The following is a 21,782-nucleotide window of genomic DNA, read 5'->3' on the forward strand; positions in this document are numbered from 1 at the left end:
GTGGGGCTCCCTGGGGATTCTACCTTCCCCAGGCTTCCAAACTCACTGGGCGACTAACTTTCCAGCTTGTCCAAAGACTTCCTTTGTGGCCTGAACTGCTGAGCTAATGAACAGAAGCTGATTTCCAGCGGGGTTGGGTGGCTGGGGCATCACCGGTATTTCACTGTTCATTTCTCTGCAAAGCTTTGCAGTTTGCAAAGTGCTCCTGTGTGGGGTGGGTGTGGTGGTTCACGCCTGTAATCCCAGCATCCTGGGAGGTCAAGGCAGGCAAATGGCTTGAGCCCGGGGGTTCAAGATCCACCTGGGCAACATGGCAAAACCTCATCTCTACAAAAAAAAAAAAAAAAGCAAAAATGAGCTGGGCGTGGTGGCGTGTGCCTGTATTCCCAGTTACTTGGAAGGTTGAAGTAGAAGGATCAATTGAGCTCAGAGAGACTGAGGCTGCCAGTGAGCTGTTATTATGTGGCAGAGCAAAACCCTGTCTCAAAAAACAAAGTACTCCTGTGATTCTGTTTCATTCAAGCCTCCCAATAGTAAAATAAGGTGTCGCAAGCAAGCACCATTAGTGCCAGTGCATGGAGGAAGAAAGTGCTGTCCAAATTCATATCCTCCTAAAGGGTAGAGTCAGGGCCCTGGCTCCAGCAGCCGGCAGCTCTCCACTGCACAGGGCTTTCCTGTTTTCTGCCAGATGCTCTCTCTCTCTCTTCTCTTTTTTTTTTTTTTTTTTTTGGAGACAGAGTCTCACTCTGTTGCCCAGGCTGCAGTGCAGTGGCATGAGCTTGGCTCACTGCAACCTCTGCCTCCTGGGTTCAAGCGATTCTTGTGCCTCAGCCTCCTGAGTATCTGGGACTATAGGCGCACCACCATGCCTGGCTAATTTTTGTATTTTTAGTAGAGGCGGGGTTTCATCATGTTGGCCAGGCTGGTCTTGAACTCCTGACCTCAAGTGAGGCACCCGCCTTGGCCTCCCAAAGTGCTGGGATTACAGGTGAGAGCCACCGTGCCCGGCCCACACACTGTCTCTTGGGATCCCGAATGCACACGTTTCCTGGCTATTCCAACTGACCCCATGAGTGTTGGGGTCAAATAAGTAGGCAGAGTGTGTCCATCTCCAGCCTCAGACCGTCAGTGTCCTGGGGCAGTGTGGTGAGGGGGTTGGGTCTCTGCAAGCAGGGCTCCAGGGTTTTTTGGTTTTAGGGAAGCAATCCAGCTGTGTGGGTCCTTCAGGAAGGAAATCCTTCCTTTCACTTCTTCTTTTTTTTCTCTTTTTTTTTTTTTTTTTTTTTTGAGACAGAGTCTCGCTCTGCTTCCCAGGCTGGAGTGCAGTGGCCGGATCTCAGCTCACTGCAAGCTCCGCCTCCCAGGTTCATGCCATTCTCCTGCCTCAGCCTCCCGAGTAGCTGGGACTACAGGTGCCTGCCACGTCGCCCGGCTAGTTTTTTGTATTTTTTAGTAGAGACAGGGTTTCACCGTGTTAGCCAGGATGGTCTCGATCTCCTGACTTCGTGATCCGCCCATCTCGGCCTCCCAAAGTGCTGGGATTATAGGCTTGAGCCACCGCGCCTGGCCCCACTTCTTCTTTTAGTGAAGTTCTTGACCATCATATTTTGTGGATTAGCAGAATCTGGTCCCTTCTTGGCCTCCAGTCAGGAGGTATTTCTACCTACAAGGAGAGGCATGCCACCTAGTCTCAGGGATTGACAGGAACACTGGACGGTTAGGGCTTCCGGCCCCCTTCTGTCCTGGAATTCCCTGCCTTCTGGGCTTCCCCAGCTGTGGATCCTCAGCAAGAATCTTTTTTTTTTTTTTTTTTTTTTTTGAGAGGGAGTCTTGCTCTGTCGCCCAGGCTGGGATGCAGTGGCCAGATCTCAGCTCACTTCAAGCTCCACCTCCCGGGTTTACGCCATTCTCCTGCCTCAGCCTCCCGAGTAGCTGGGACTACAGGCGCCCGCCACCTCGCCCGGCTAGTTATTTTTTGTATTTTTTAGTTGAGATGGGGTTTCACCTTGTTAGCCAGGATGGTCTCGATCTCCTGACCTCGTGATCCTCCCGTCTCGGCCTCCCAAAGTGCTGGGATTACAGGCTTGAGCCACCGCGCCCGGCCCTCAGCAAGAATCTTGTGCATATGTTTGTAGCTCTTCCTTTCTCCTGCATACATCTGTTTTCAGTGAGCCTCAGGTTAGTCAAGATCCTCCAACCTCCTTCTCAACACCATTCTTTTTCTTTTTTCTATTTTTCTTTTCTTTTTTTTTGAGACGGAGTCTTGCTCTATTGCCCAGGCTGGAGTGCACTGGTGTGATCTCAGCTCACTGCAACCTCCGCCTCCTGGGTTCCCGCGATTCTCCTGCCTCAGCCCCCCGAGTAACTAGGATTACAGGTACCCACCAACATGCCCAGCTAATTTTTGTAATTTTTAATAGAGATGGGGTTTTGCCATGTTTGCCAGGCTGGTTTAAAACTCCTGACCTCAGGTGATCCACCCGCCTCAGCCTCCCAAAGTGCTGTGATTACAGGTGTGCACCACCACACCCGGCTAATTTTGTATTTTCAGTAGAGACAGGGTTTTACCATGTTGGCCAGGCTGGTCTTGAACTCTCGACCTCAAGTGATCCACCCGCCTCGGCCTCCCAAAGTGCTGGGATTATAGGAGTGAGCCACCGTGCCTGGCCTCAATGTTATTCTCTTCTCTCCATGTGTCTTTCAGGACTTACAGAGCAGGAGTTCCCTAAGACAATGTCCTGGGCCCCACCTGGCGGTATATCATATCATAGCCGGCTCACACCGACCTGGGAGAGTGGATTGTCAGCATCTCTTCCCAACTCCACTTTCAGGGACATCGTTTGGGTAGCTTGAATTCAGCCATGGTGGGAGGGTTTACACCATGGCAATTGGCAAACGCTGCCAATCACACTTGTCCCCACAGAGCCAGTTTGTTAAATATTTGCCAGTGTAACCCTGGCTTCACCTTACCTTGGTCAACCAGACCTGCCCAGGTGTTGGCTAATAATCCTTGGTGTTGGTATCAGCCTCTCCCATGTGGCATTCCTGTGTCCCCCTCCCCACCAGGTCAGCCTGGCCTTGGGGGACTGAGCCAGCCAGAAGGTGGCAATTGAGGTCAGACCAGCATCCCTGAATTGGGAAGGATAAGAGGATATGGATGGAGGATGGATAGCTTCTGTGACAGACATCACATGTGCGCGCACACACACACACACACACACAAACACCTGGTTTACTTTATGTTTTCATTATTTTTAAAAAATTGAGACAGGGTCTCACTCTATTGCTCAGGCTGGAGCATAGTGGTGCAAACATGGCTCACTGCAGCCTCAATCTCCTGGGCTCAAACAATCTTCCCGCCTCAGCCTCCCAAGTAGCTGGGACCACAGGCACGTGCCACCATGCCCTGCCAATTTTTTTTTTCTTGCTCTGTTGCCCAGGCTGGAGTGCAATGGCGAGATCTCGACTCACTGCAACCTCCACCTCCCAGGTTCAAGCGATTCCCCTGCCTCAGCCTCCCAAGAAGCTGGGATTATAGGTGTGTGCCACCATGCCCGGCTAATTTTTTTTCGTATTTTTAGTAGAGATGGGGTTTCGCCATGTTGGCCAGGCTGGTCTTGAACTCCTGACCTCCGGTGATCCACCTGCTTCGGCCTCCCAAAGTGCTGGGGTTACAGGCATGAGCCACTGTGCCCGGCCCCAGCCAAATTTTTAATTTTTGGTAGAGATGGCATTTCACTATGTTGCCCAGGCTGGTCTCAAACTCCTGAGCTCAAGCGATTTCCCACCTCAGCCTCCCAAAGTGCTGGGATTATAGCTGCGAGCCACCAGAACTGGCCTGGTTTCCTTTAATACTGGTGGGTTTATTTTAATAGGTATAGGGGAAAATATAGCTAATGCACTAAATCTGTGACTTTTTTTTTTTTTTTTTGAGATGACATCTCCCTCTGTCGCCCAGGCTGGAGTGCAATGGCACAGTCTCGGCTCACTGCAACCTCCGCTTCCTTGGTTCAAGCAATTCCCCTGCCTCAGCCCCCAAGTAGCTGGGACTACAGGCGCCTACCACCATGCCTGGCTAATTTTTGTATTTTTAGTAGAGAGGGGGGTTCACCATGTTGGCCAGGCTGGTCTGGAACTCCTGACCTCAGGTGATCCACCCATCTTGGCCTCCCAAAGTGCTGGTATTACAGGTGTGAGCCACCACGACTGGCCCTAAATCTGTGATTTTGTGGCTATTTTTGGATGAAACCGTTAAGTGTACAATAGATCGGGTAGCGAGAAGAAATTATTAAAAAAAAAATGAAGGTTATGAGTGAATGGATGAAGTTCGGCTGTTGGCGATGGAGCACTGGTGAAGAATTTTAGGTGGGGGTGACCAGGCTGGTGTGCGTTTTAGGAGGGGCTTTTGTTTTGCAGCTGTGCACGGAACAGAGTGGAGAGATGTGAGTTGGGAGGCAGCGGAACGGGCCAAAAAGGAACAGGTGGATCTGGGAGGTGTTAAATAGGTAGAATCAACAAAATGAGAGGCCTGATTAGGTGTGTGTGTCGGGGAGGAGGCGGGGGGCGGTGGGAGGGAATTGTGGGGGAAGCGATGGTGCCTTCCCTGGAGAATTTTTAAGGAATGATACCACCAGTTGCATTTGGAGCAGGAATGTGAGATATCACATGATGGATAGTCCTGCCGCTTGTCCCCAGCCGCCCAACCTCACCTCTTCCTTTTTTTATTTTTTGTTTTTATTTTTTGAGACAGAGTCTTGCTCTGTCGCCCAGGCTAGAGTGCAGTGGCACCATCTCGGCTCACTATAACCTCCGGCTCCTGGGTTCAAGCGATTCTCCTGCCTCAGCCTCCCCAGTAGCTGGGATTACAGGCGTGTGCCACCACGCCTGGCTAATTTTTGTATTTTTAGTAGAGACAGGGTTTCACCATGTTGGCCAGGCTGGTCTCGAACTCCTGACCTCAAGTGATCTGCCCACTTTGGCTTCCCAAAGTGCTGGGATTACAGGTATGAGCCATCATGTCTGGCCTGATCATGGACTCTTATTGGCCGCCTTGCCTTCCTCTTGTCAGAGCAATTAGACAGGACAAAGAAAGAAAAGGCATCCAAATCAGAAAGGAAGAAGTTAAGGCCGGCGCGGTGACTCACGCCTGAAATCCCAGTCACCACGCCCGACCCACCTCTTCCTTTTGCCTTCCAGAAACTCAGCCACATCCCACTGTTCACCTGGCTCTCCTGCCCCTGGTCTTCCCTTGGCCTGGAATGCCTTGCTTCCTTTTCCACCTGGGAACTCCCACCTGTCCTGTTCTGAAGCTTCCCAGATTCCCTGTGCAGAGCCCTTTCAACCTGGTAGCTACCTGGCAATAGCAACGAATAACCCTTACTAACTAGTCCTTATCAATATTTACTGTAGGCTGGGAGCTGTGCCTGGACCATGAGGGACAGTCATTCAGTCACTCCTTGTGATACCTAGAGGAGGGACAAGGACTTGTCTCCACTTCCCAATGACAAAGCCAAGGCTGGGGTAGAGCCAGGATCAGAATCCAGGACTAATTGCCTCCCAAATGTATGTTCTCAATGAGTCTGATTCCTAAATCTTATGCTGTATTGTAATTATTATTGTTACTACTCTGAGACAGGGTCTCACTCTGTCTCCCAGGTTGGAGTGCAGTGGCATGATCATAGCTCACTGCAGCCTCGACTTCTGGGGCTTGAGTGATCCTCCCACCTCAGCCTCCTGAGTAGCTGGGACTACAGATGTGTGCCACTGCACCTAGTTAATTTTTTGTTGTTGTTGTTTGAGATGGAGTCTCTATCTTTTTCTCTCTCTCTTTTTTTTTTTTTGAGACAGAGTCTCGCTCTGTCGCCCAGGCTGGGGTGCAGTGGCGTGATCTCAGCTTACTGCAAGCTCCGCCTCCCGGGTTCACGCCATTCTCCTGCCTCAGCATCCCGAGTAGCTGGCACTACAGGCACCTGCCACAACACCTGGCTAATCTTTTGTATTTTTAGTAGACACGGGGTTTCACCGTGTTAGCCAGGATAGTCTCAATCTCCTGACCTCGTGATCCTCCCGCCTTGGCCTCCCAAAGTGCTGGGATTACAGGTGTGAACCACTGCCCCCAGCCAAGATGGAGTCTCTTTCTGTCACTCAGGTTGGAGTGCAGTGGTGCAATCCTGGCTCACCGCAACCTCTGCCTCCCGGGTTCAAGCAATTCTCCTGCTTTAGCCTCCTGAGTAGCTGGGATTACAGGTGCCCACCACCATGCCCAGCTAATTTTTATATTTTTAGTAGAGACGGGGATTCGCCATGTTGGCCAGGCTGGTCTCAAACTCCGGTTCACACCTGTAATCTCAGCACTTTGGGAGGCCAAGGTGGGAGGATCACTTGGGGTCAGCAGTGCACCTGGCTAATTTTAAATATTTATTTTTTGTAGAGACGGGGTCTTACCATGTTGCTCAGGCTAGCCTTGAACTTCTGGGCTCAAGTAACCCTCCCAAAGTGCTGAGATTACAGGCATCAACCACTATACTCAGGCTCTAATTATTTCCGTGTTGGTTTTTCCAGTGGACTCTGAGCTCTTATAACATGAAGTCTGAAATACATCCTTCACTGGATCCCAGAATGCCTCGGCTGAATAGGGCTCCCTCATCTGAGACTTGAATTTCCTACATGGAGATCTGTCATGGGGTGCTTGCATACCTGCCTTGGTGGGGCTCTTGCTGTCATCCGAGGTGGTCAGATATGTCTCTGGACAGCTTGATCTGTTTCCTTCTCCTTGGGCCTTTAACATCTAAGAGGCAGCCATGACACTGAGACATACAAAAAGATCCTCTCAGCTGGGCACGGTGGCTCACACCTTTAATCCCAGCACTTTGGGAGGCTGAGGCCTGAGGTGGATCGCCTGAGGTTGGGAGTTTTGAGACCGCTCTGGCCCACACGGTGAAACCCCGTCTCTATTAAACAAGCAAAAACTTAGCCGGGCATGGTGGTGGGCACCTGTAATCCCAGCTACTCAGGAGGCTGAGGCAGGAGAATCGTGTGAACCTGGGAGGCGGAGGTTGCAGTGAGCTGAGATTGCACCACTGCACTCCAGCCTGGGCAACAGAGCGAGACTCTGTGTCCCTTCCCCCCACTCCACCTCCCCCCAAAAAAGATCCTCTTGACTTCTTTGATCTGCAGCATCCCCGTTTACCATCTGATTAGCAGTGCCCTCGGCTTCAGCTGCTATCTGTGCCTCCTGTTCCCGTCCCTGTTGAGCTGTTGAAAGCCTTCCCATCCGGAGATCAAAGGGCAAGGCACTCCACAGCTGCCACCTGTTTTCCTCCCCAGCCCCATCTGGGACCACACCCTTTCCAGGGCAGAAGTCTGCATGGACAGAAGTCTGTCTGACAATGGGCTCACTGTGCTCTTCTGACGGGGACCGCCACCCACCCTACACCTGGGCCCCCATCAGGGTCTGCCTGTTGCCACAAATCCAACCTCTCGGAAGTCCTTGTGAACCTTGAACTCCTGAATTTCCCAGCCAAGCCAGGTGAGATGCACGGGAGGCACCCTTCCCTCCCCAGACACCCCTCCTCTCGTCCCGTTCTTCCTGCCACCCCAGATCGAGTGAGTCAGAGGAAATGATTTCTGCTCTGCACTTGGCACCAAGTTGTCACCCTGTCACCTCTGGGTAAGTGGCTCCCCTGTGTCCAGTATTCTGGGACTGTGTGTGTGTGTTTGGTAATGAGGAAGCAGGATACCCCAGGGAGCAGTGACACCCCCAGTCTGCACACCTGAATCCAGCCCCCTGCACTCCCCACCCCAGTGCCCATTCATCCTGGCACCCCACTGCCCTCTCCCCCCTGCATGACACCCCAGATGTCCACCTGCTTCCTTTAGGAGGCTGGGACAAGAATGCAAGAAGGAAGTGAAGGAGGCTGGGCAAAGATGGTGGCCGTGAGAGTCTAAAGGAAGGGGTGGATTGGAGAGCGGCTCAGAAAGTGAACTCGGCGTGGTGGCATTGGTGCCACTCAGCAGAGCATGCTGCCTGGCACCATGACAAGGGCATAGGTTTCTTCCCAGGAAGATGTAGGGCCAGTTCTGCTCCATCGTGGCTTAGGAGTCTTGAGCAAGCCATTTAACTCTCTAAACCTCAGTTTTCTTTTTTTTTTTCTTTTTGGAGATTGAGTCTTGCTCTGTTGCCCAGGCTGGGGTGCAGTGGCACAATCTCGGCTCACTGCAACCTCTGCCTATGGGTTCAGGCAATTCTCATGCCTCAGCCTCCAGAGTAGCTGGGATTACAGGCACCCGCCACCATGCCTGGCTAAGTTTTGTATTTTTAGTAGAGATGGGATTCACCATGTTGGCCAGGCTGGTCTCGAACTCCTGACCTCTGGTGATCTACTGCCTCAGCTGCCCAAAGTGCTAGGATCACAGGCATAAGTCTCCATGCCCAGCCTGAACCTCAGTTTCCTTACTGGTGACATGGGGACAATAAGAGGATAAGATGAGTTCAGAGGAGCCATGTGGGGCTTTAGGGGAACAGCTGAAGGGATACTGGTCTAGTGGCATTTGATGGAGTCCCTCACTGAGGCTTGAGGCCTATTCCCTCCACCATTCTGGGAGGTGCACCGTCACACCCATCTTTCAGTAAATGAATTAAGCTTCACAGAGGCTAAACACCTTGCCTGGGGCCACCAAGTGAGCATATGGTTGGGACAAGGCTGAAACCCAGGAGTGTCTACCTCTAGGGTCATGCCATCCCCACGGTACTACACTGGATCTTGAGCTGGGTGGGGCAGTTGAGGCTGTCTAATCTCCCTGGGCTTCCAGTTCCCAGCCACAAAGTGTGGGGACAGGTGAGACTCTAAAGGGTCTTCTTGTTCTGATTTTTTTTTTTTTTTGAGATGGAGTCTCGCTCTGTTGCCCAGGCTGGAGTGCAATGGTGCAATCTTGTCTCACCGCAACCGCTGCCTCCTGGTTTTAAGCAATTCTCCTGCCTCAGCCTCCGGAGTAGCTGAAATTACAGGCATGCACCACCATACCTGGCTAATTTTGTATTTTTAGTAGAAACGGGGTTTCTCCATGTTGATTAGGCTAGTCTCGAACTCCTGACCTCAGGTGATCTGCCCGCCTCAGCCTCCTAAAGTGCTGGGATTACAGGCTTGAGCCCCTCCCTTGTTCTGATAATTTATTGGACATCAAGACCTCTCCCTACCTGCCCTGCCTGCCTCGATTATCTACTAGAACCCCTGGTACTCCAAACCCCACAGCCCCTGTGGACTGTTTTTATCCATGAATGGTCCCCCTAACACATGCACTCAAGTTTGAAACCTAAGTGTTATCCTGGACAGTCCTTCCTTTTCCTCAACCAGTATGGCATCAGAGCTCAGCAAATGCAATCCTGAGTGATCCTCAAATCCATCCCCTTCTTTCCATCCTAACTGCCTCCACCTCTCCATCCTAGATTTCCTACCACAGCCTTCCCAACAGTTCTGTCACATGACTTACTGCAGCCAGAGTGATTTCTTTAAGGCTCCAACCTGACAAACTCACCCCTCTGCCTTGACTTCATCTGTGTGGCCTCCAGGGCTTGAAATACCCTTCTGTGCCCAGTTTCCTCCCTGCCAAGCCCCACTCCCCTTGGTCAGCCTAACTCAGCACAAGGGGCATCTCCTCCACGAGGTTTTCTCTGACTTCTGCTCTCCATTGTGGCCTTGGTAGACTTCCATCTGGACACTTACCACCTGTGTCATAAGTGCCTCTGTCTCTCAGGGCTAGTATGAGAGTTCTCCAAGGCAACACCTGTATATAGTTTTTCTTGGTATGCGTGGGATGGGGCATGTGGTATATAGCAGGGTTCGATGAGGTATGTATGTATGTATGTATGTATGTATGGATGGATGGATGGATGGATGAGTGGATGGATAGATGGGTGGGTGGGTGGGTGGATGGATGGATGGATGGATGGATGGATGAATGGATGGATGGAAGGGTGAATGGATGGATGGATAGGTGAATGGATGGATGGATGGGTGGGTGGATGGATGGATGGATTAATGAATGGATGGATGGATAGATGAGTGGATGGATGGGTGGATGGATGGGTGGATGGATGGATGGGTGGAGATGCAGATGCATGGGTGGGTAGGTGGATGGGTGGATAGGTAGATGGATGATGGCAGGATGAATGGGTGGATGGATAATAAGTGGTTGGATAAATGGATGGATGGATGATGGATAGATGGGTGAATGGATGGGTGGATGAGTGGGTGGATGGGCGGGTGGGTGGATGGATGGATGGATGGATGGATGAGTGAGCAGATGAATTAATGGGTAGGTGGATGGATGGATACCTGAAAAGCCTCCCTTGGGGCTGAATTCCTGTAGCTTAAGGGTCTGGTTCCTGCTAGATGGTGAAGACCTGCATGTGCACTGCCGGGCACAGTAGCTCACGCCTGTAATCCCAGCATTTGGGAGGCCAAGGCAGGCAGATCACCCGAGGTCAGAAGTTCGAGACCAGTCTGGCCAACATAGTGAAACCCCGTCTCCACTAAAAGCACAAAAAAATTAGCTGGCGTGGTGGCATGCACCTGTAATCCCAGCTACTTGGGAGGCAGAGGCAGAGGAATTGCCTGAACCAGGGAGGTGGAGGTTGCAGTGAGCCGAGATTGTGCCATTGCACTACTGCCTGGATGACAGAGCAAGATTCCGTCTGAAAAAAAAAGAAGAAGGAAGAAGAAGGAAGAAGGAAGAAGAAGAAGGAGAAGGAGAAGGAGAAGGAGAAGGAGAAGGAGAAGGAGAAGGAGAAGAAGAAGAAGAAGAAGAAATTGTTGTTTACTAAAAGCCCTTACATCCGTAACTTTCTAGGATTCTAGAATCACATGAGACCATGGGTAAAAGGTGGCCTCATCCTCTCCACCCCCAACATTTCATAGATGAGGAAATCAAAGCTTGGGAGGAGTGAACAAGTTGCCCAAGCTCATACAGCCAATGTTTAGCAGATCGGGGACTAAAATATGTCACTACACCATAGCCTATGGTTTGACCTAAAATTCAGTTTCAGACCTTAATAAGAAGACACAGGATTTTTTTTTCTTTCTGTCTTTCTCTCTCTGTGTATGTGTGTGTGTGGTCTACTTTTACCCTAATTAGGGCCATCAGATCCAGTGCCCCCCCGCCCCCATTCTCAGGTATTTACAGTTATTTATTGTCAGAGATGACAGACCCCTTCTTTTATTTATTTATTGAGAGATGGGGTCATGTTATGTTACCCAGGCTAGTCTTGAACTCCTGGGTTCAAACGATCCTCTTGCTTCAGTCTCCCAAATAGCTGGGACTACAGGCATGCACCACAGTACCTGGCTAATTTTTTGTTTATTTTTTGTAGAGTCGAGGTTTCACTATGTTGCCCAGGCTGGTCTTGAACACCTGAGCTCAAGCAATCCACCTGCCTCAGCCTCCCAAAGTGCTGGGATTACAGATGTGAGCCGCATCGCCCAGCCTACTAATATATATATATATATATCTCTCTTATATATTTATTTTATATATGTATAATATGTATTATATATTATATATAATTCTATATTCTATATTTATATAGAATATTATATAGTATATATTTATATATAATATTATATATAATATATATATTTTATATATATATATATTTTTTTGGAGACGGAATTTCGCTCTTGTTGCCCAGTCTGGAGTGCAATGGCGCGATCTCCACTTACCACAACCTCCGCCTCCCGGGTTCAAGCAATTCTTGTGCCTCAGCCTCCCGAGTAGCTGGGATTGTAGGCATGCGCCACCATGCCCGGCTAGTTTTGTATTAGTAGAGATGGGGTTTCTCCATGTTGGTCTGGCTGATCCCGAACTCCTGACCTCAGGTGATCCACCCGCCTTGGCCTCCCAAAGTGCTGGGTTTACAGGCATGAGCCACCATGCCCAGCCCTCATATTTTTTACCTTAGGGAAATCTTGTATTACTATAATATATATAACTTTATATATACATATAAAGTTCCTTAAAGTCCCTTATTAAAGGGGGTGACCATAACAAAACATTTCAATAAAATGAGAAATGTTCCTTCTTGCATCACCGCTGGTGGTCCTACACTTGGGGAGAGGCCACTGTAGCCAACACCCTACTTCTCAGATGGAGAAACTGAGGCCAAGAGAGGGACAGGGTCTGCGCTGGAGCCATCAGGGGTTCTAAGAGCCTCACACTGCTGTGGGTCACTTCCCACCCACCCTCCACGCTCCTCCACACATGCTCTTTCTGCCCCTGCCAGGTTCCCACTTCTACTGTTTCCATCTTCCTCTTTCTAATTTTTTTTTTTTTTTTTTTTTTTTTTTTTTTTTTTTTTTTTTTGAGGCGGAGTCTTCACTCTGTCGCCCAGGCTGGGAGGCAGTGGCACCATCTCGCTCACTGCAAGCCCGGCCTCCCCGGTTCAAGCGCTTATTTCCTTCTGCCTCAGCCTCCCGAGTAGCTGGGACTACAGGCGCCCACACAAGGCCCGGCTAATTTTTGTATTTTAGTAGAGACAAGAGCCACCGTTGCTTGTGATGGTCTCGATCTCCTGACCTCGTGATCCGGGCCTCCTACTGCCTCCCAAAGTGCAGGGATTACAGGCGGAGCCACCACCGGGCCTAATTCTTTTTTAAGAGTCTCAAGTCTTTAATTATGTTGCCCAGGCTGGACTTGAACTCCTGAGCTCAAGCAATCTTCCCACCTCGGCCTCCCAAAGTGCTGGGATTACAGGTGTGAGCCATTGCACCTGGCTTTCTCTTTCTCTTTTTACCTATCCTCTTCCTTTCCTTTCCTTTTTTTTTTTTTTTTTTTTCGTTCTGGCTCTGTCACCCAGGCTAGAGTGCAGTGGCGCGATCTTGGCTCACTGCAACCTCTGCCTCCCGGGTTCAAGCGATTTTCCTGCTTCAGCCTCCCAAGTAGCCGGGACTACAGGTGCGTGCCACCATGCCCAGCTAATTTTTGTATTTTTAGTAGAGATGGGGTTTCACCATGTTGTCCAGGCTGGTCTCGAACTCCTGGCCTCAGGTGATCCTCCTGCCTTGGTCTCCCAAAGTGCTGGGATCACAGACCTGAGCCACTGCACTTGGCTTTCTAGTTCTCTTTTTACCTATCCACTCCCTTTCTAGTCGGCTTTCCTAAGACCTCCTCCTCCCTCTCTTTATGTCTCTGGCTGCTGGATTCCACCACCTCAAGTGGGAAGGATGCAGTTTCCCGTTTTGGGAGCTAATTGGTCCTGTGATGGTGTCTGCTCACGTATCCTTGTAAGGTATCAGCTCTTCCCTCGTAAAACAGGGTTGGTAATCCCTGCCTTAACAATTTCCCTGTATAGAGTATAAAGATTGGGTGTTTCGGTTGGGCGAGGTGGCTCATGCCGGTCATCCTAGCACTTTGGGAGGCTGAGGCGGGTGGATCACTTGAGGTTAGGAGTTTGAGACTAGTTCAGCCAACATGATGAAACCCCGCCTCCACTAAAAACATAAAAATTAGCCAGGTGTGGTGGTGGGCACCTGTAATCCCAGCTACTCGGGAGGCTGATGCAGGAGAATCGCTTGAACCTGGGGGGAGGAGGTTGTAGTGAGCCAAGATCGTGCCACTGCACTGCAGCCTGGATGACAGAGACTGTGTCTCAAAACAAAAGCAACAACAACAACAACAACAACAACAACAAAATACTGGGTGTTTTGTCCCGGTGTGGTGGCTCATGCCTGTAATCCCAGCGCTTTGGGAGGCCGAGGCGGATGAAACACTTGAGGTCCGGAGTTTGAGATCAGCCTGGCCAACATGGTGAAATTCCATCTCTACTAAAAATACAAAAATTAGCCGGGCATGGTGGCAGGTGCCTATAATCCCAGCTACTCAGAAGACTGAGGCACGAGAATTGCTCGAACCCAGGAGGCCGAGGCTACAGTGAGCCGAGATCAGGCCATTCCACTGCAGCCTGGGTGACAAAGCGGAAAAAAAAAAAAAAAAAAAGATTGGGTATTTTGTGTTTTTTAAGGCCTTGGAAAAGCCCTTAAAGGGTATTACTAATCTGGACTCAGGCACCCCACCCCACACAGTCCCACCCAATGACCTTCTGCTCGCCCACTCTTGTTGCAACATGGGGATAGTGGGCATCCCCGCCCTGTTTACCCCATACTCACTCTTCTCCTGAGTGCTGCCTCTGCCTGGCCATCCTTTCTCCCTCACTTCCTCCCCTCCACACACCACACTCCCAGCACCCACTGAAAGAAAATTCAGGCAGTCACCTGGCATCCCCTCTGAATCACTGGGGAGCAAAAATTAGAAGAGCTGTCATAAGACGTCATGATGAGCTGGGCACAATGGCTCATGCCTGTAATTCCAGCGCTTTGGGAGGTCAAGGTGGGAGGATTGCTTGAATCCAGGAGTTGGAGACCAGCCTAGGCAACATAGGGGTACCCCATCTCTACCAAAAATTTAAAAACTTAGCTGGGTGTGGTGGCCTGCACCTGTAGTCCCAGCTACTCAGGAGGCTGAGGCAGGAGGATTGCTTGAGCCCAGGAGTTGGAAGCTGCAATGAGCTATGATCACGCCACTGCACTCCAGCCTGGGCAACAGAGTGTGACCTTGTCTCAAAAGAATTTTTTTTTTTTTTTTGCCAGACACAGTGGCTCACGCCTGTAATCCCAGAACTTTGGGAGGCTGAGGTGGGTGGATTACCTGAGGTCAGGAGTTCGAGACCAGCCTGACCAACATGGTGAAACCCCGTCTCTACTAAAAACACAACAATTCGCAAGACATGATGGCGGGTGCCTGTAATCTCAGCTACTGGGGTGGCTGAGGCGGGAGAATCACTTGAACCTCGGAGGTGGAGGTTGCAGTGAGCCAAGATCGCGCCACTGCACTCCAGCCTGGGCGACAGAGATAGACTTCGTATAAAAAAAAATAATAAAAATAAATAAATACATAAATAAATACATTTTTAAAGACAAAAGCCTCTGCATGTATAAAGGGCCTTCCCACGACTTTTCTCACTTAATCCTCTCTAATTGCTCTGCCAGCAGAGGATAATTACTGTCAGCTGATGGGAAGGTAAAGGCAGATAGGGACAGGTGCCAGGCTAATGAAGCCCTGAGTTGGGCTCTCGGCACTTTTCACTCTGTAAGCACAGGCAGTGAGATCAGGTGCTGCCGGGCTCCCTGACTTCAGTCTTGCCTCCATCAGGGGACCCGCCTGCTGACTTTCCCTGTGTATACACTGACCCCAGTTGTGCTCTGTGAGCAAAACCCACAGAGGAGTCTCTGGTCCAGAGGAAACTGTCTCAGAGTTGATCCATCATCTATCCATTCTGCAAACGCTGGCCATGGCACAGGTGATTTGCTTGGCACTTGGTGGGTATAGAAATTGATCTCAAGGTGTTCAGGTCAAGCATGTGACTGAGACACAGACACCCAGCTGGCCACCAAGTGATGAGTACCACTGTGCTCCCACTATGCCACTGTGTGGGTCCTGCATTGGTGTGTGCCCTGGAATCCCAGAGCGGGAAGTTGGAGAAGGGGAATGGAGAGAACCGTAGGGAGGGTTTGGGTATAGGAGTGTGGGAGACCGCACAAATGTTTCTTACGATTAGGAATAATTGAATCCTGTCAGTAACAAGATGAACCTCTGATCAATTAAGCAGCTGACCAGTCGTTACCTCCTCCTCCTTGCTCTTGTTACCCAATAAATATAAAGGGCTGTAGAGGCTCAGGGGCTGCTTTTGCTCAGTAGCATCAGGGAGCTCTCTTCTCCCCTTGCTGCCTTTCCTTAAAACAGTTTCTTTTGTTTTTTTGTTATCATTTCTACATTGGTCCCTTTGTTCAGTCTTGTAATGACGGTTTCAAGCAGTAACAGTAGTAACTGCTGGAGAAAGGGTCTCAAGTAGTAACCGTGGCAGTCAGCCACATGGGAGTAGTGGGTGAAGGGAGTCTCTGAGCATGAGGTCCTGACCTGGGATCCTGGAATGCGGGGGTGGAGTGAGGTGGGAGCCATGTCCCACTCTGTCTCACAAAGTTGCCTCAGTCCCTTACAACTGAACTGGACGTTATGACTTACAGGCTTCCGCATAGTTGCCGGTGCCGTCCGTCCTCCAACCTCAGTGCAGCTGTCAGCTATGAGTCCCTCCTGGACTTTCCTCCTGGCACAATTGGCCAGTTTTCCTGTGGTTTTGTTTGTTTTCTTTTTCTTTTTTTTTTTTTTTGTAAAGATGGGGTTTTGCTATGTTGAGCAGGCTGGTCTTGAACTCCTGGGCTCAAATAATCCTCCCACCTTAGCCTCCCAAAGTGCTGGAATGACAGACGTGAGCCACCTCCTCACCCAGGCTTGTTCTTTTTTAAGAGACAGGGTTATGCTCTGTCACCCAGGCTGGAGTTCAGTGGTGCTCTCCCAGCTCACTGTAGCCTCAAACTCCTAGGCTCAAGCGATCCTCCTGCCTCAGCCTCCCCAGTAGCTAGGACTACAGGCACATACCACCATGCCTGGCTAATTTTTCTATTTCTTTTGGAGACAGGGTCTTGCTATGTTGCCCCGGCTGGTCCCAAACTCCTGGCCTCAATCAATCCTCCCGCCTCAGCCTCCTAAAATGCTGGGATTACAGGCATGAGCCACGGCTCCTGGCCCCTTGTTTCTCCTATGTTTCCCTTCCTCCCACCTACCCCCACACACCTTGTTCTGGGTCCAGGTCCCCAAAGCAGACCCTGAGACGGGGATTCATGGGCTTGTGGTTTATTAAGAGATACTTCCACGAGAGACCATCAGGGGACTGGGAATCTGGTCAGGGGGAAGGGGCCAAGCAAAGTCCTGCTGCACAGAGGGTTACAGATTTGACCCAGCTGGAAACTCAGGAAACAGGGTTGGTCATGCTGGACCTGGAGTCAGCATCCCTCTGGCAGGCACTGGCCACCCCAGAGGATGTGCTTTTCCAGGCACTTCCTACTTCCCTAGAGCCTTGGTGACTAAGTGGCTCCGGCAACTTGAAGGTGCAGGTGATGGCTGTTGGGACTTCAAGGCCACCAAGAGCTGATGGAAAGCGGCCCTGAGAGCATCTGCTTTGCTCTGTCAGGACCTGTCATAGATGGATGGATGGATGGATTGATTGATTGATTGATTGATTGTAAGACAGGGTGTTGCTCTGTTGCCCAGCCTGGAGAGGCCGTGGTGTGATCACAGCTCACTGCAGCCTTGAACTCCTGGGTTCAATTCATCCTTCTAAGGGAGGAGACCACCCCTCATATCGTCTTATGCCCAATTTCTGCCTCCAATGAAAGAAGAAGTAAAAACTAAAAGGGAGAAATGAAATCCACAGGCAGCCAGCCTGGCGCGGCACCCTGGGCTGGTAGTTAAAGATAGACCCCTGACCTCATCGGTTGTGTTATCTATAGATTACAGACATTGTATAGAAATGCACTGTGAAAATCTCTATCTTGTTTTGTTCCGATCTAATTACCGGCGCATGCAGCCCCCAGTCACGTACCCCCTGCTTGCTCAATCAATCACGACCCTCTCACGTGCACCCCCTTAAAGTTGTGAGCCCTTAAAAGGGACAGGAATTGCTCACTCGGGGGGCTCAGCACTTGAGACAGGAGTCTTGCCAATGCCCCTGGCCGAATAAACCCCTTCCTTCTTTAACTCGGTGTCAGAAGTTTTGTCTGCAGCTCGTCCTGCTACACACTTCCACCTCAGCCTCCCCAAGAGTGAGACTACAAGCCTGCACCACCACGCCTGGCTAATTTTTTTATTTTTTGTAGAGACAGGGTCTTGCTATGTTGCCCAGGTTGGTCTCAAACTCCTGGCCTCAAATGATGCTCCCACTTGAACCTTCCAAAGTGCAGGGATTATAAGCATGAGACACCGAGCCCAGCTGACCTCTCATTGACTGTTACACACCCTTGATCACAAATCTGTCTCCCCATTAGAATCCTCCCAGTGCCTGGCACAGAGCACATGCCTAACAAAGAATCGGGTGAATGAATGAAAGCATGAATGAACGGAAGGGAGAAGATAGGGATGACTCTGCCCATTTTCAGCTGAACTAACTGAGGCTCAGGGAGGTGAGTGATTTATCCAGGATCCCACAGGGTGTAGCCAACACAGGTAGGGTCCCATGGGCCTTCTGACAATGCATCCAACACCTTTGAACTTGGCCGAGGTGGAGTGATGCCCCCTCCCCCAGCTCTTTTGTCCGGAGCCCAAAATAACCCTTGACTCAGCTGGGCAACAACGGGACAACAACTTCCTCTTTCCAGACCACAGGCCTCAGGATTTTCAAGGAAGCGTGGAGGAGGCTTGGGGGCGTGTTTCCTTCTAGTTGCCCCATAAAAGGCAGAGGGAGGGAGTTTGGGGTGCTCTGCAAGGACCCAAGCTTTTTATCCCCAGGTCCTTTCCTCCCGCACGTTGGCTTTGAGCCCCGAGCTGGTGCTTCTGCTCTTTGGGACATGGCAGGCCCAATGACCATCGTAACCAGCCTTCTTTTCCTTGGTGTCTGTGCCCACCACATCATCCCTACGGGTAAGACCTCGGGCAGGATGCAGTTCCAAGGGCATGGCTGGGATGGCACAGTGGAGGGTGCAGGACTGACCAGCCTGGGGCTGGAGGAAAGCGCTGGGGAAAGGGCAGCCCAGTGAATGGACTGGTGGTGTTTGGTGCAGGGTTCAAGCTCCAGCTCTGAGGCCCAGAGCCGAGGGGAGGCTGGGAAAAGACGTGGCTTCTCTCTCTCTCCTCGTCTAGGCTCTGTGGTCATCCCCTCTTCCTGCTGCATGGCATTTCTTTCCAAGAGAATTCCTGAGAACCGAGTGGTCAGCTACCAGTTGTCCAACAGGAGCACGTGCCTCAATGTGGGAGTGATGTGGGTATCCTTCATGGGCATGTGGCAGGAGAGGGGCTGGGGCAGGTACAACTCCAGTGTCCCTGAGAAGCAAGGTCAGCCGGCCCTGGCTCTGTGCATCCCTGGGGAAGTCACCTCCCCTCTCTGGTCCTCAACTTCCTTGCCCATAAAACTAGAAGGAGGATATATTTATTTTTAAATTTCTTTTATTTCTTTTTTTTGGGGGGGGGAGATAGGGTCTTGCTCTGTCACCCAAGCTGAAGTGCAGTGGCATGATCATAGCTCATTGCATTGCAGCCTCAACCTCCTGGGCTCAAGTGATCCTCCCATCTCAGCCTCCCAAAGTGCTAGGATTACAGCCATGAACCACCACACCCAGCCAGAAGGATTTTTTTTTTTTTTTTTTTTTGAGACGGAGTCTCACTCTCACCCAGGCTGGAGTGCAGTGGTGTGATCTTGGCTCACTGCAACCTCCACCTCCCAGGTTCAAGCAATTCTCATGCCTCAGCCTCCCGAGTAGCTGGGATTACAGGTGCGCACCGCCACGCCTGGCTAAGTTTTGTATTTTTAGTAGAGACAGGGTTTCACCATGTTGACCAGGCTGGTCTCGAACTTCTGACCTCAAGTGCTCTGCCCATCTCGACCTTCCAAAGTGTTGGGATTACAGGCGTGAGCCACCAGGAGAAGGATTTAGATTCAGTATCTACTGAGCACCAAATATACAATGAGGCACCATTCGGGGGCACAGGACAATGTCTTATCTAATTCTCTCAACAATTCTATGGGGTAGGGATGGTTGTTCCCATTTACAGAGGACAACTGAGGCTCAGGAAGGTGACTTGCTCAAGGTCACATGGGTCGACATGTGTCTGTCCTCCAAATAGCTTCATAGGTAGTAACTGTGAACTCATTTTGTAAACAGAGGCATGAAGTAGAAATACAATGATAAGGCCAGGTGCAGTGGCTCACGTCTGTAATCTCAGTGCTTTGGAAGGCTGACCTAGGAGGGTTGCTTAAGGCCAGGAGTTTAAGACCAGCCTAGGCAATATAATGAGACTCCGTTTCTGAAAAAAAAAAAAAAAAAAAAAAAAGCTGGGCATGGTGGCATGTTCCTGTAGTCCCAGCTACTCAGGAGACTAAGGTGGGAGGACCGCTTGAGCCTGGGAAGTTGAGGCTGCAGTGAGCTGTGATCGCCACTGCATTGCAGCCTGGACGACAGAGTGAGACCGTGTCAAAAAATGAAGATGGCATCATCTCAGCAACTTGCGAGGAGGCCTTACTGTCTCTGGGCGTCCACATCCTCCCCACCATGAAGTTGAGTGGCCCAAGGTCCCTGTCGACCTCAGCTAATCCCCTGTCCCTTTCTTCCACAGCTTCACCACCAAGAAGGGCCAGCAGTTCTGTGGCGACCCCAAGCAGGCGTGGGTCCAGAGGTACATGAAGAACCTGGATGCCAAGCAGAAGAAGGCTTCCCCTAGGGCCAGGGCAGTGGGTGTCAAGGGCCCCGTCCAGAGATATCCTGGCAACCAAACCACCCACTAATCACCGCCCAGCCCTCCAGCCCTGAGTCTGGGCCTGGGCTGCTTGGCGGGCTGCTCGGGGTCTGGGGAAGCCATAGTGAAGGGGGGAAGAGCTAATTTTCCTGTTTCTTAGCAACACTCTCCAGGGATGTGTCTCTTCTATGAAAAACTCGAGGGAGCAGGTGATGTGGTCCCCGGGAGCTGAGCAATGGCTCCAAGCCTCCAAAGCTCCTTGCCTTTCTGGAGCTGGGTGAGAAGATCCCAGAAGGAGAGCAGTGGCAACTCTTTGCCCTTCTCCTCCTGACCGGGTTCTGATGCTTTTTTTTTTTTTCTTCCCGAGACAGAGTCTCGCTCTGTCACCCAGGCTGGAGTGCAGTGGCACAATCTCGGCTCACTGCAACCTCCGCCTCCCAGGTTCAAGTGATTCTTGTGCCTCAGCCTCCCAAGTACCTGGGACTACAGGTGTGCGCAACCACGCCCAACTAATTTTTGTATTTTTAGTAGAGATGAGGTTTCACCATGTTGGCCAGGCTGGTCTCAAACTCCTGGCCTCAAGTGATCCACCTGCCTCAGCCTCCCAAAATGCTGGGATTACAGGTGTGAGCCACCGCACCCAGCCTACTCAAACTTTTATGTTGAAAAAAAAAAAAAAAGTAAAGCATAGTGGGTTTTTTTTTGTTTTTTTTGTTTTTTTTTTTTGAGACGGAGTCTCGCTTTGTCGCCCAGGCTGGAGTGCAGTGGCCGGATCTCAGCTCACTGCAAGCTCCGCCTCCCGGGTTTACGCCATTCTCCTGCCTCAGCCTCCCGAGTAGCTGGGACTACAGGCACCCGCCACCTCACCCAGCTAGTTTTTTGTATTTTTTAGTAGAGACGGGGTTTCACCGTGTTAGCCAGGATGGTCTCGATCTCCTGACCTCATGATCCGCCCGTCTCGGCCTCCCAAAGTGCTGGGATTATGGGCTTGAGCCACCGCCCCCGGCCAGTTTTTTTTTTTTTTTTAAAGAAATGAACGTGGAGGACCAGGGTGAAGGGCCAGTCTGGGTAGTTTAATCTTTTGGTGAAGATATGACTTTAAGGAGATTCCCTGCTTTGCGACAGTTTGCTCCATGCTGTCTTGGGGCCAAGGGCCTGTTCTGCCTTTAAATCTGGGCTCACCCAACATTTTGGTGAAGGGAAGATGGGGTGGGGGGATAAGGGGGAGAAAAGACCCTAGCTTTTTTTTTTTTTTTCTATGCATGAGATACTGTGTGGGTTTATCAAGAGTGTAGACAAAGTTGCTGTTCTCAAATAATAGTCCAAATAAAATGAGATTTTTTTTCTTCGAAGGTTGTTGTGTCTTGCGTGTTCTGTTTTTTTTCTTTTGTTTTTGTGATGGAGTCTCACTCTTGCCGCCCCAGGCTGGAGTGCAATGGTGCGATCTCAGC

The 21,782-nt window shown here is 50.7% G+C and overlaps 1 protein-coding gene across 1 annotated transcript; it reads left to right on the forward strand.

Moving 5' to 3' along the window:
• The first annotated feature begins 17,761 nt into the window (after positions 1-17,761).
• On the forward strand, positions 17,762-20,759 carry CCL24 (C-C motif chemokine ligand 24). Its single transcript, XM_021935730.2, has 3 exons — positions 17,762-18,522; positions 18,742-18,859; positions 20,212-20,759. Exons 1-3 carry the CDS (start codon positions 18,450-18,452, stop codon positions 20,378-20,380), a joined length of 360 nt encoding a protein of 119 aa, XP_021791422.2. The 5' UTR covers positions 17,762-18,449; the 3' UTR covers positions 20,381-20,759.
• The last annotated feature ends 1,023 nt before the right edge of the window (positions 20,760-21,782 follow it).

The sequence above is a fragment of the Papio anubis genome, chromosome 4 (assembly GCF_008728515.1).
Source record: "Papio anubis isolate 15944 chromosome 4, Panubis1.0, whole genome shotgun sequence".
NCBI lineage: Eukaryota > Metazoa > Chordata > Mammalia > Primates > Cercopithecidae > Papio > Papio anubis.

What these genes read in the sequence shown, in the direction of transcription:
- CCL24 (XM_021935730.2), top strand. Translation starts at nt 18,450, where the DNA reads ATGGCAGGCCCAATGACCATCGTAACCAGCCTTCTTTTCCTTGGTGTC. An exon ending in CCACCACATCATCCCTACGG is followed by an intron (nt 18,523 to 18,741) that starts GTAAGACCTCGG and finishes CTCCTCGTCTAG; the next exon opens with GCTCTGTGGTCATCCCCTCT. An exon ending in TGCCTCAATGTGGGAGTGAT is followed by an intron (nt 18,860 to 20,211) that starts GTGGGTATCCTT and finishes TTTCTTCCACAG; the next exon opens with CTTCACCACCAAGAAGGGCC.